The 14826-nt window shown below is 32.5% G+C and overlaps 1 protein-coding gene across 3 annotated transcripts in view; it reads right to left on the minus strand.

Annotated features, from left to right (window-relative positions):
- The window catches only part of LOC129905139 (E3 ubiquitin-protein ligase TRIM9), a 29828-nt gene extending 15192 nt beyond the window's left edge, over positions 1-14636 (minus strand). For all 3 annotated transcript variants that reach the window (XM_055980541.1, XM_055980540.1, XM_055980539.1), the window contains exon 1: positions 12840-14636. In XM_055980541.1, the coding sequence (XP_055836516.1) occupies positions 12840-13682 (843 nt within the window). In that variant the 5' untranslated portion in view covers positions 13683-14636. The remainder of the gene's footprint in view (positions 1-12839) is intronic.
- Between the last annotated feature and the right edge of the window lie 190 nt (positions 14637-14826).

Below are 14826 nucleotides of genomic sequence, written 5' to 3' on the forward strand. Positions count from 1 at the left end.
ATAGGGCTACAAAATAGATTAGAAAAATTTCAATCATGATATAAGCTTTTTTCGAAATAATGACAAAAATGTGTTTTTTAACAACAAGAATTTGACTTTAAATGGCTGCCATTTTGTATTTACTCACTCAAATACAATGAAATTACATACAACGATAGAAAATATTATAAGGAAGAGAATGTGCGTTTATTTTTTGGTCTACAACAATCTGGAGCAAATATGTTAGCTTAGAAGTAAAATATCCCAAAAAATGCATTTTTGTGAATAACTCCGCTAAAAAGAATGATCAGGTGGTGAGAAATTGGGTTTAAGCCTTTTAAATATACCCCTATCGATCCATGAAATAAAAACTGACAGTGCCTCTCTGCGCAAGGTCACATGACGCTTTGACTGGAGTAAAAGACCATATCAAATTGATATACATATTTAAAAAGTTCAAAAAATGAAATCAGTTTGGATTGCTATATTTTTGCATGATCATATTGCACTTCGAAATTTACAAAACGCCCCAGTACAGTAAGTGTAATACGCCCCAGTAAATTATGAAGTAAAATACTCATTAACATTTTTTTTTATTTGATATATGCTTAAGAATTGCATTATATGACAAAAAGACGACACTGCAGCCATTATGGTTAAAAACGAAAATTATTACAGGACCGTTTTTAAAGAAGTTTAGTTTTCAGCGCATTTCTTGCCATATGGCGTTGCACGATTTTTTTTTTACCATGTATACATACCAGATTGCAACATTTGCGGCTGCAAAGCATCTCAAAATTCTATATTCCAAAATCAAATAATTTAATTTTTCTAATTTAGTACATTTGTACCTACTTTTTCCTTAAATTTTAGTGCGTTGTTTCAATTTTAACTTTTTTTAATTTTAATTTTTTTAAATTATATGCTTTTTAGGCAGAATTTCATTAGCTGAGGCAATGAGCCTTATTTTTTTGCCAAAGAGGCATCATTTCTTAACTTAACTTCAAAATACTTTAATTCAAATATAAGTAAATAGGTAGTTAGAGATTGTGATTTATAGAATTTGGCAGTTTCTAAATTTTAGAAGAATTATGTCTGCATTTGCATAGTTAATATTTAGTTTTGTTAGAAGACAACCTACAATCGGCAATTTGGTAGCTAATCTTGGTCAGAAATTCTCGAAATTTGTTGTAGTTTTTTCGTAATTATCTAGAAAAAAAAGCAGTGGTTCCTTGTGAGGAGAAAATTTTAAATAAAGTTGAAATAAAAAATAATATTCTATTCCTTATTGAAGGAAAAAATGATAAATATAGGTACATATATCGTTAATTTTCCAAATTTTCCAAATTAGTTAACTTTAGTAGTTCCATCGAAAAAAAAGTTGCTTAAATGTGTAAATTAATCAATGAAACATTAATTTTTTTTTTAAATGCATTTTTTGTTTTAAAATTCTTTCCCCCCTCCTCGGATTTTTTTTTTTAATCATTATTCAGGGTGTCCCACAGTCACCGCCCCAAATGAAAACCATGGATTCCTGAGGTCATTTTAAGTCGAAAAACTTAAGAGGTAATTTTCTCATTTTCGTCCCGTTTTCGAGTTATGACGGTTTTAATCATTTTTGCTCTTCTTTCCTTAAACTGGCTTTATCTTTGCCAAAACTCGTCTGATTTGAAAGATTTTTTTTACAACCAATCAAGAATTTGTTACAGTTTTCAAAACTTTTTTTTTCTGCGTACAACCGTTTCTCCGCAATTTTGCATCGAACCCAATTTTCTTCGTGTTTTAAGTTGTTTTTTTCACTTTCATATGATTTTATTCAAAAAAACACGTAAATGAGTATTAATTTTGCTCACTGATTATTAAAGCCCAGTTTATTCTCTTAAAAAAAATAAAAAAAAGTTTTAATTCACTTAAGTCAATTTTGTATTAAAAAATCATTTTTTTTTAAATTAAATCAGTCTGTTTATTTTTTTAGTTACTTTCAGTAGTCTTTTTTAAGAAAAAAAAGTTATTTTTTGCCACCTCCATTATTTTGATCCATAAATACTTTCCAAACAATTTTAGTTTTTCGTTATTCAATAGCCGATTTTTTCCGATAACCATTGCATTGTCATTTTCAAAAACCATTCTAATGATGCCTTCAGTACCGGTTAGGTCGAAATCAACAAACTCAAGCTGGTACTCCTATGTCTACTAGAAATTTAATTAAACAAAAATTGTAACAGTTGAAAATTATTGTACTAAATGAAAATTGAACAGTCAAAAAGAATTTTTAAACTCAATTTTATTAAAATCCATCTAGTCATTTAGACAGTAGCTTCTAATACTTTGTCATTTTAAAGGATACCCTTCTTTATAAAAAAAATAGTTAATGGATTGCATAAACTATAAATCCTCAGAACTCCTTTTATTAATTTAATTCATAAATCATCAATCATAAAGAGTTTAAAGATAAAAGAAACTCAGACGTGCTAATAAATAAAATCATTGCAAATGAGCCAAACCGAATGAAAAGGCGTGTTCACCAAAAAATCAACAAAGATAGGGGACCCATGACAGGACAGACAGACATACAAATCAATGATATGATAACCAGCAGCATGCGGTTCCACTGTTCAGTTCGGTATCGGTACTCGGTGCCATTGCCCGCCCGTGCCACATCCGAAAATGATGATACACTCCTGCTGCAGACAGCTGTTTGTATTGTTGCACCATTCTCAAATCCACAGAGAGAGGACAGAGAAACTGAAACATCTGTTAATGGGAACAACAAGGAACAGATACTCTATAGGTACTATACTATTCAATACTTCCTGTTATTGTTCGATTTATTTTTATTATGCTTTGTGTGTTTTGTATTGTTGCATTTGCACCCCAAGCCCAAGTGCATTTTACTCGAAAGTGTGCTGTTGTTGCACCTTTTAATTACTATTGTCATCACATCACATTCCCTTTTGCCAGAAATTTTTTAAGTACACACAAACAATTCTGTGTAAATCTGATTATTGTGGGATTTATAGATGGGGATAAATGTTATCAAATCAATTTGAAACATAGGGGCTGATCGTTTAAGTTATAAAAACACTTTTGGTTTGGGGGACAATCACAACTGTTGGTATTGCAATCAGTATTCGAATTGAGTCCGGGGGCGTTCGGTTAGGATGAAATATCATCTTACTTTCAAAATCTTTAAATCTTAAAAAAATATATGGAAAAAGTACCAACCTAATTGGAATAAACTATTTTTAATAGTTCTAGTAAACTTGTTATATTTTTTTCACCGATACTTTTCCCATTTTTACGTTAAGATTTTTCTGAAATACATAGTTCCTGTTTCGTATCTAATAAAATATTCTTCTTCTTCTTCTCCATTATCGACGATAGTCATGATCTCGGATGGGGTCACAACTCTCCCACTTTACTGCTTCACACTACGGCTCCGCATGTGGGGTTCGCCGATCTAATAAAATATTCATTTCAATTTTTTTATTCTTTTTCGGTAAAAATTTAGCTATTATATGAAAACATTCGTTATAATTTTGAGCTCTGGACTTGTCATCAAAAAGGACCTCGAAACCATGTTGGGCCTTAAAAGTCGGGATTAGTGCACATGAGATTTTTTAAATTTACAGTAGAATATCGAAACACACAAATAAATGTTCTTAGCTTTAAGGGAAGCCTTTTCACTTTAAGTTCATAAGGATGCTTGGACACGTACCTACTGTTTCATTTCATATTTCCACAGTGCTTCAGTTTTTTTTTTTGGGGATTCCAAATTCCTCTGTCTGACATTTCATGTTCATTAGTCCTAACCCCAATAATAAACAAAGTTTAAATCTATTCTTCATGAGAGTTTATTTTCTTGTGTTATAAAACCTGAACAAGCTCTGTTTGCAGAAACAATGCCTTTTAACACGTATTGTTTGGTAATCTTTCCGGTCTTATTTGTTTTAAGACTATAGGACTTATATGAGAATCCGCTAATCAATTGACTATGATTGTGATTTTTTATTCCCTGTGATTTAAAACTGTGATTTTTTACCGTATTTAAATTTTTTTATGAAAATCTAAAAAAAATACAATTACAAAATAAAAATAATTACATTTAACAAACCAATTTTTAAAGTTCGTGGTGGTAAAAGCGGAGGAATCCGCGATTTACCAGAGCTATCCGTGATTTTATTTGGGAAATCTGTTATTAAAAGGGAGCAGTAATTTGACTTAATCTGTGCCACCAGCGATTTTGTAGAAAGGATTCTTTTTTTTTGCGATGTAAACCGTGATTTTTTAAGGGGAATCTCGAGTTTTTTCCGAAGCCTTACGTGATTTTATACGGGCAAACTATCAATTCTACCAAAGCACAGTGGCAGTGGGCACCGCTATAGGTCAAAAATAAAAAAGTAAATGTCAGTTTTTTAAAATCCAATGATTAAACAATGTTCTAAAATCTCCAATCAAACCAAAACCAAAAAAAGTTAGACGGTTACACCTTTTTTTCATTTCTTAATAGCCATTCAAAGTCAATATATAAAAAAAATGTACAGTTAAAAGGTGTGAACATGGGATAGTGATAACGGATGTTAAAAAATTGTGAACAATATTAAATTATTATGGATATTAAAGGAGAAGGTTAATACTTCCTAAAAACATAAATTATATTGTTAAATAACATTAAGGCTTACTGTAATGGGGCTCGTAAGCGAAGCATTTTTAACCATTTTTATTTAGCTTAGTTTTCAGTTAATTGGAGATTTAGTTGGTTTGCCTTCGAGTGCCTTCTACAATTTAAGTTCTCAAATCAAGAATACTGTCCTACCTTTCGAAATAATAGCGCGTTGTTTTCCCTTTTTTCCCCTTTTCGAGTAATACGAGTTTAAATGCCCCTACACTGAAAGAAAAAAAATACAACTTAAAACTAAAAGATTGCCTTATTGGCACTATTATTTTTATAAAAACTGACCTAGAGGGTAAGGGTACGGTGCATGACAGTCAGGTTCGATTCCCAGCATTAACCATTTTTTTTTTAAATTTTTTTTAATTTTTTATTTTTCTTCAAAATAACAAAAAATAAAATGCACGACTGGGGCCGCACGTACTTGCTCTTATGATAAAAGTAGCTTTTATGTCAAAGATTAAAAAAAAAAATATTTTGAATTAGTTAAAATTTGATTTTTTTAAGGAATTTCATAAGAAATGCAAAAATACGAAATTATTTTTTTTTAGTTTTTCTTACGCCATATTTTTGTTACTTGTGTTTTTTTGACAAAAACAAAAAACGCAATAAGCTACATATATTAAAATCACTTAAAACATTATGTATGTCAAATTTAGTCTAGAAAATTGTAATAACTTATTAACGGTGTACGGGAAGAGCCGACATCAAAGATTTAAAAAAATGTAAAGTCATATTTCAATTTTCCGTATTTTTTGAGAAAAACTAAAAATGCAGTTACGTTAGATTTACGTATAACATTACTTGTGTAAAATTTAATCGAAATCGTTAGAGTCATTTACGAGCAAATTGCAATAACTCCATTAAGATGTACGGGAAGAGCCGACATCCGCGATTTAAAAAAGAGTTTATGTCATATTTTCACTATCCGCATTTTTTGAGAAAAACTAAAAACGCAGTTATGTTAGAACTGCAAACAGCATTACGTATGTTAAATTTAATCAAAATCGTTAGAGCCGTTTTCGAGAAAGTTGCAATAACTCCAAAACTTTGTATGGGAGGTATACGTTTAAAGCGAGATATTAAAAAAACAAAAAAAAAACCAACCTTGGAAATTATAAAAAAAACATCTGTACCAAATTTCAAGAAAATCCCTCAACCCGTTTAGGCTGCAGCTTCATGTACAGCTTTTTGTGACGACGCACCGACGCACAGACCGACGGACGTCATGACGAAAACCACTTTTTCGGACTTCTCCATCATCGTAATGTTAGTTTTGATTAAAACATTTTTACACGAAACCAATACAATATACAGTTATAAACAACATTTTTATTATTTGTGTTTAGTGAGAGAAATTAAAAATAGGTGCATTAGAATTAATAAAAAGTAATACCGCCACCTTCTCTGCATCAAGTCGGTTACACAGAGGTTGGTTAATTAAGCCCGCGCTACTATATAATTGTTCCCTAGGAAAACTGCACAGTGGGTAAAAACTATCGTTTAAGACTTCACTAGCACTGGCCCTTTTTTTTTCCGGAAAGAAAGCTTCTAAAAATCCAAATTCTAAAAATTTGAAATTTGAGATTCGAAATTAGATAATTTGCAAAATTATCTAGTTTGGGCTCTAGTGAAAACGGGCTATAATAATTAAGACTTTTGCATTTTTTCTGTGTTTTACCTGAAAAAAATCAGTCACAGACTCATACTCGGTGTGACTCCCATTGGGTATGCGCCATTCGCCGGTTGGCCCAACTTCTTTCTTGTCGCAACTTCTTTGCATCAGCATCCGCATGAAAACCCGCATTGATTATTACGGATGCGGAGGCGGATGCGGATGTCTCAATTCATGCGGATGTTTCGCATTTGCAGATGCGGATGTTTCGCATTTGCAGATGCGGATGCGAATATCCGCAACATCCCTAATAGAGATATGTGATTTAAATTGTTTAATTACTACTTGAGTGAAGTTCTTTCTATACTTTTAACCGAAGAAAGTAGTAATTTTACCGGTTTGGAAAATGGTTTTTTTCGAAGTAATACCCGATTTTTTCAGCACGACCGATAATTTATTAATTCTACGCGTAAACCCGTAATTTTTCCAACTCAACTTGTGATTTTAATCATGATTTTCGTGGTGACTTCTCTTTATTTTTTTTTTCTAGGTCATTCTTGATTTTTATGGGAAATCTGACTATTAACAGGAGCTACACTTAATTTTAATTCTTTCGGGACAACTTTTGCTTTTCAACATTTCTTGTGTTCTCCTAAACCAACGACGACCAATGACAAAAATGATGCATTTTTGTATAAAAAAAAACTCCACACCTAAATGTAGTCTTTCAGGAACTGCAGGAACATAAAGATAAGCCTTCCCGATGGAACACAAATTTCAGCAAAAAAATAACGTCAAATATCTGAGTAAAACCCTCAAGCAGCAGCTGCCGTGAAAAAATCCAATTTCGCATTTCATCGAATTCATCTACTAATGCGGAAAAGAAACGGACTCAGCCAAAAAATAAAGCTTCTCCTTTACAAGCAGCTCATCAGGCCTATCATCACCTACTGTTTTCCTATTTGGTTCACGGTCACAAAATTTCACCTAAAGAAGTTAGCAACCCTGAAGTGGAAGATCTTAAGGATATGTACATTGTACAGGCATGCACTACGACATGATACGCAGGAAACACCTTCAGTAAAAAAAGCCAAAATTATAAAACTCGACAGATATCAAATCCAATCACAAGCAGTACGAAATTTTGTTTTTTGAATATCTTCTAAACGTAATTTGAACAAACGACGATTTTTGGTTTGCATTCATTTTTCGAGGTGGACAAACGATTGTCGTTTGAATTTTAGATAAACAAAAAATATTTTTGGGGATTTTAGCGACTTTTAAATTTTCAGTAAGTACACTATGGTGTATGCGTAACTTTTGTTGTGAATTTGGAAATTTTGTTTTTTGAATATCTCCTAAACGGAGGTTGGAAAAACAATAATATTTGGCGTGAAAATAGAACTCGATAAATCTCAAAATTTGAGCGTTTTAGATGACTTTGTATTTTTCAAAAAAATTTCACGGGTTTAAAAGTAAGTTGAGGATTACCTTAACTTAATTGTATTCAATAAATACGTAAGGGTGTAGTATTTACCTATAGCCTCAAAATTACTAGCGATCTTGACTAAGCGATTCTTGGCCCCTTGATATTACTTGCAAATATCATTTACCACATTAATCTTATACCTCAACATATGAATTGCATTTTTTGTTTTGTTTTAAATATTTGTGGCAAAGAATGACTGTTCTCAAGACACACTCATCCCGTCATACTCATCATCATTCAATGTTTCATATGAAGATGATGCTCTGCGCACTCCAGTTATGCCGGTTAAAAATATAAGGTTTCACTACTCGTAAAGCCAACTAAGTAGCCGCATTTAGTCTTCAAATGATATACACAATAACAAAACAGCAAAACAGAAAAAAGAGTATTTGCACTTTGCGATCAAAGAAAAGCAATTAATTAGACCGTAATCAAGGAACTTATATCATGAACAATGCGTCAGGGTGAGAGAGGTATTAATGTTAATGTATCATATAACAATTTTGTACTTGTATAGTAGGTATGCTAAATAATGTTTGTATGTATGTGTATTCAGGAGGGAAACAAAATATTGAATAGCGTAATTAATTGCCGATTGAATTTTGTATTTAAATTGATTTCAAATTCGTTATAGAAGCTTTGAATATTATAAACATCTTTTATACACACACATTAAATACACATATTGACATTTTATGTGCAGTGGCATAGAAGGTGTGTGCTCAAATGTCTGTTCTGTGATAAGAAGAAAGGTTATTGGATTTATAATTTAATGTTATAACAGCAAAAGGATGAATCAAAAAAGGAAAATGTCAAAAAGTCAACTTTGAAGAGGAATTTCTTGGGTAGGTACATATTTACTGAGTTAACTTAATTTTAAAGTTAGGAGTGTTTATTGGCCTCACACCCTAAAGCAGTGAGAAATTTCATAGGTATAGTTAGTTTCATGTTAAAATTCAATTATTTGCAGAAAGAAGAGGAGATTGTGAGATCAAATTGAGGAATATTTTTGAACTTATTGATAAATTTTCAGTTTTCAAAAGGACTACAGCAAAAAGATTTTCGCCGCAATGGCGTTAGGATTTTGGTTCTTCATTCACGTAAATAGAGAAGAGTCATGGACCTAAAATTGAGCCTTGCGGTACTCCGCTAGATATTAGGAAAAGATTTAACGATTTATTCCTCAGAACAACAAGAACTAACAAATTGTTGTTAGTTCTTCTTTGATTTTTTAAATTCAGTTGAAGTGTGATAAAAAAGGAGTAAATTGAAGAAAAACAATAACCCCAGAACGAAACGAAAACAAGAAAAAAAAAACTTATACAAAACAATTCAAAATATTTGTAAATCTAAGTAAACTGAATGCTATACACAGCATGGAAAGGATTACATCATTTATGGATATTCTGATGCAAAAGTTTTGTTTTGTTTTTTTTTTTCTTCAGGAAACCCTATCCCTAAGAAATAACTAATAGGGGAAGGTTGTGTCAAGAAACAACATTGGTGGTCTACTGAAAAAATTGTTTTTAGCTAAATGTTGTAACTTGTAAGATGAATGACACCCGCTTTTTTTGAGACATCCTGTATTTTCGGTTAAGTTGAATGTTGATAGTTTGTTGCATGACATTAACATCGTGTTGGAATGACATACAGTAAAACCTCAAAAATAAAAAAAAAAAAAAAACAGAAAATGGTTGAAAAAGGGTCTTATGGATTGCATAATGTATGTAGGTATAGATAATATTGAAATGTAACTGACTCTGACCGACATTTAAATAAAATTTGATTGATGACTTGTGTCTTTAGAAAAAGTTTCTTCTTATAAATAATAATGATAATAGAAATACAATGTATATAGGTACAAGGTTCATGTGAACGTCGTTAAATGCTCATAATGGAAAACAAATCAGCATGGTTTAACTCTTCTGATGAATAAGTTGGTTTATTGTTAACTAGTATTTTAACTAGGCATTTTGTCTTTCATGTATTTAGTGGCCCACTCTACAAAAATCGGCACTACCTATGAACTTTTCGTCCTGTATTAGCTCGTACTGGCATTTAGACAAAGTTCTTCCGAATAGATAACATAACAGCATGTTCAGAGATCGGATTCAATGGTAAGCTTTTGACATTAAACTCCTTTATTATTTTGTATTTTCGATCAGAGTAGTCTATTTACTCTGAAGTAGCCAATCTATTCGGTAAGAGTAGCTTATCTTCTAGATTAGTAACCCTCTTTTCGAGATAAAGGTTGTATATTTACTTGGTTAGAGCAACCCACTACTCAAAAGTTCTTTTTTCAATCTCAAGACCTTTTTTTATACTTCGAAGACTGATTACGAATAACTTTGTTAATATTGTTTGGTATGAGAGCGTATTAATTGCGAGACATTGCGCTGACAATGATGGAACATTATCGGTTTGGTAAAAGTATAAGTTAAAAATAAATCTTGTGATTTATATAAACTGGCCCACCCTTGACAAAATCTCTGGCTAAGTCCATGACTTTAGACTAAGATTTCAATGGAAGAACAACAAAGCTCCTGGGAAAGACAGGTACCATTTGATTCAACAAAAATTAGCCATCAAGTTTTGTGCCGTTTTTGGAGAAAGGGTTTTCAAAATACATATTTATAATTCAGGAAGAATTTCGGATAATTTTCAAAAAAACATCATATTTCACTTTTTTTTTATAGGAGACCTGAGCTATCCAAGGAATTACAGAGGTAATTATCAGCTTTTTTTCTGAATGGTCTACTTAAATATCTTCTAGCAGGAATAACATTCAACAATCAAAGATTTCTTGTAGGCGAAAGACATTTTTTTGCTAGTGGAAATGCCAAATATGATTTCAGCTTATGATTAATAGCAATTAGGTAAACCGATTATTGCAATCAATGGAATTCCCATACATATCGTTAAAATAAAAAATTGTGGTATTCCAAAACAATACGAGGCGTTACACGAGAGAGAAAAAATGGTTCCTACCAGCGGAGTCCTTAGAGTTGGTGAGACAGTATTGATATCTTGGCATATTTCTGACTTCAAGACTAACTTTCAATCTGCACCTACAAGAAAAGTTGAAAGACATCAAAATAGCTCTAAGCTGCATTAGAAAATAGCTCTAAGTTGTATCAGAAAAGAATCAGCATTCCAAACCAAATACCTACAAGATCTTCAATTTAATGTTATGAAAGCCAGGTATGGGGGTTCGAAGGACATCAAAAAGTTGAATATGCCAAAGATAATTTATTAAGTACATCTTCAGACTTCCGACTATATGTATTTTGTTATGAAAAAGGATTACCACTAATCCATCTAGTTACTTTAAGGTTTTACCCAAATTATGTTGTATAAACTATAAAACTTATTGAACATAGCCTGAAAAAACTGGTTACTTTTTCTGCATAGAATGAAAACAGAGTTTTTCACGAATTATCAAGAGCTTTTTGAGGAACTGAAACTGTCTTTCAGGTGGAAGAATTGAGGTTCTTGAAGAAAAGGACTAGATAACAGATAAGATTCTGCTAAAACCGGATGAGAAAATTCATGCTCAGTATTTGGAGAAAGCCGCCAAATCGCCGAATCGCCAAGTATACAAAAAACTCAATCACTGTTTATTAGAACGGAACTACTCCATGAAGTCATGACTTCAGTGCTCCAGAAAATTAACATAATTTTCAAAACTAGGTGAGAATTGTTGAGAGTAGAAAAATGCCCAATTCTTCAGGAAATTAGGTCATTGCTTTATATAATAAATAGGTTTAATGAATTTTTTTTTAAATCCTGAATGCAGCCAATAATTCAAAATTGCCAAAACATCATCGCTTCATAGTCAATTACTTATTACTTAAAAATTCTGAAATGCTCCGAAATTCTTTGTTTTATTGTTAGATTTAAATATTTGTATCTGCTGTTAAGTTATTTCAAAACCTTCCACTTTGTGCGAACTTATTTCATAATTGTACTGCGGAGATTCATTCGCAGTATTTCACACCCATTATGAACACGCAAATTCATAAAGATACGCGTTGTCATTATCGGTATCTATGATTAATTTGGATTCTAGATAATTTCTCCAATCTTGTTTATTTTTAATTTATTTATGGGATAGTTGTACTGATATTCGATTTATTTATAAAAAAAAATTTCTTGTTCAATTTAATAATAAATAGTTCTTATTCAATTTTTATTCTTTTGTTCAATGAAAGCAATATAACCTTTTGTTTCATTTTAATTGCTTAACACTTTCCCCCTAATAATACTCTATTTCATTCAATAAAATAAAAACCTGTTGTGATCACCGAAAAGGGAGTATCAAATTTCCATGCAACCTGACTCGAAAGTCGAAAAAGGGTTCATATGTCGATCATTATAATAAAACAAATAAAATATGAACAATAAAAAAAAAAAAACAACAAAACACCCTTTTCAAATCCACTAAAAATAATGCTACCAAATGGAACTTGAACCTTTTTTTTGTAAACTACCATATTCTTACGTGCATCGTTAAACGTCGTCCACAGACGAATTGAGTCAACATTTTATTTATATATAGAAAATGATGCCTGGTTCTTCGCAAAACACTTGATTGTAAAAACAAGTTATCATCACGCACTTATCAGTTATCAGTCAAGCACATAAACATGTTATATCTACCTATACTTAGAGCTCAGCAAGTAAAGGTACTTAAAGTAGATTTTTTGTATTTGGAGAAATGACGTGCAACTGAAAAACCATTTTTAAATTAATTTACAATGAAATTGATATTACATCAGGTGTCCAAAAAAACATTCTTATTTGTTTCCTAAAAGAAAGGCACGTTTGCATAAGAACCTTTTTATTTTCTTTCGATTGAAAAGTTCAATTCAATTTATTTTGACCTGATAACGAAATAAATAATATCAAACTATAAAATTTTCATGATAAAGTCAATTCGAAGAAAAATAAACAAAAAAAATCGATATCATGTTTTTTTTTTAATCAACAAAACACCGGCAATACAAACACAAACAAAATAATATTGATATTTACTTAATCTCATTTTTATCAATAAAAAATACTATCTTCATCTAAACACTCACCTTCTGTGCCTTACAAGTCTGTATTATCGGCTGAACGTCATGCGATTGATGAGCGTTCTCGTTCACACATTGCACACAAGCCGGTCCCTTGCAATTCAAACAGAACAAAGTAAACGGTTCCGAGTGTTCAGCGCACAGCGATTCCCTTTGCTGAGCTGCCCCGGTCGGCTTGACCAAATTATGCTTAGCCAATGGCCCTCGAGCTGGATGACACAATTCTCTACATCCGTCGCAATAACGTATTTCGCATTGTTCGCAAATCAAGGAAGCAACTTTCGGATCAGTTTCGCACATTTGACAGCGCAAAGCTTCGCGTGCGCAAAATCTATCAACTATCGACTCCATTGTCTTGTATGGCGGCAAATTTCGAACTCCACTTTCGTCGAAGAATGCGACTTTACGACAATGTGGACAGATCAGATAATAGACAGCACCACCAGAGGGCGGAAAGAGCAGTGCCTGAAGGTTGGGAGTGCCGACGTACGAACCGGGTCTTGATGTACAGCAAACAACTCCGGAATCTGCTTCGCTAAAAATGCTAACCTTATCGGCTTGATCCTGGTCCGAGCTGCTTTCTGTGGTACCCGAACTGGAAGTACTAGCGGCTGAGGAAGTCGATGAGTGATGTGTTGAGTTGGGGTGATGATGACTGTGGTGATGGCTGGCGGCACAACCTGTTACCGCTGGGGGCAAGCTACCATTAGCTGTGGCCGCTCCCACAGCCGGTGTGTAGGCAGCTTGAATGTCTATTGCACAAGCTAGGCAGAGGGCATGATAACAGGGCAAGAGAACGGGATTCGCGAATAATTGCTTACATATCGGGCAACGTAGTTCGTCCTCCATTATAAAAAAAAAACTTGGACCAATAAAAAGGTCGTAGGTAAAAAAAAACTGTTTTATCGATAACTTTTACTCTGCCGGAAGTCCTTATTTTTTCAGTCGAAAGTACTCATTTAATTTCTCACTTTAAATAAAAATTGGGAAACCATTTTTGTATATAACTTTCTTTTATTAATTTTCAAACTTTTTTGCCCAATATTTGTTGGAAAGAAAAACCGTTAAGAAAAAACTTTTTTTTTTCATTCACTTTTCTTTCGCTAAAATCAAATCAATTCAATTGAATTTTCGTATAAAAATTTCCAACATTATTTAATCTAATTTCCTAATGGCAAAAAATTTTAGAAGCAAAAAAAAAAAACTGCAAACTTAGCACAATCACACCCCACTCCCTTTTTTTTCGTCGTTTGCTCGAAAAAGGAACAAGAAACAGCAGAAGAAGAGGATGATGAAAAAAATTTACACTGTGTAGCCTTCTTCTTCCAGAAATTATAACCTCAAAATCGATTTATTCTACAAAACTGGAGGAAAAAAAAAACGAGACTTGCGCTAACCCCTGGTTGAAGAATAACCATTCTTCATCTTCCTGATTTTTTTTTTTTTTTTTTTGTAAATTTTCGGGTTCAGTAACACTGGAGTCGCGGATTGGGATGAATATTATTTACAAAAATTTATACTACAACAACAAGGATAAAAACCGATATGTTTATTGTTTTTAGAGATGGAAAAAAAAGGGAAAGAATAACAAATTGCACATCAACCAACGACGACGAATATTAACGGGATCTACCCTTAAAATAACGATTGCCTTTTTCTCTCCACCAATATTTTAATATCTGATAAATCTTTTCCCATTAAAATGCTCTTCACTTTGGAACACATAGAAAAAAAGAAAAATTGAGGCGATGACACAAACCATTCGTCGCACTTTTGGATTCCGTTCCGTCCGAGTCCCGTAAGAGTTATATTAGAACTGAAATGTATCTATCGTGCTGAGTTCTTGAAATGTGTATGGGTGTGATGTGTATGATAGAGAGCGGAGCGTAATGATGATGATGATGATGAATATTTTGGCCTAGCGCTACAGTGGTGGTGGTGATGGCGGAGGTTATTGCGCCAGTCAATATTTTTCAACCCCGACTGTGTTTGC

Source organism: Episyrphus balteatus, chromosome 1, assembly GCF_945859705.1.
Source record: "Episyrphus balteatus chromosome 1, idEpiBalt1.1, whole genome shotgun sequence".
Lineage (NCBI taxonomy): Eukaryota > Metazoa > Arthropoda > Insecta > Diptera > Syrphidae > Episyrphus > Episyrphus balteatus.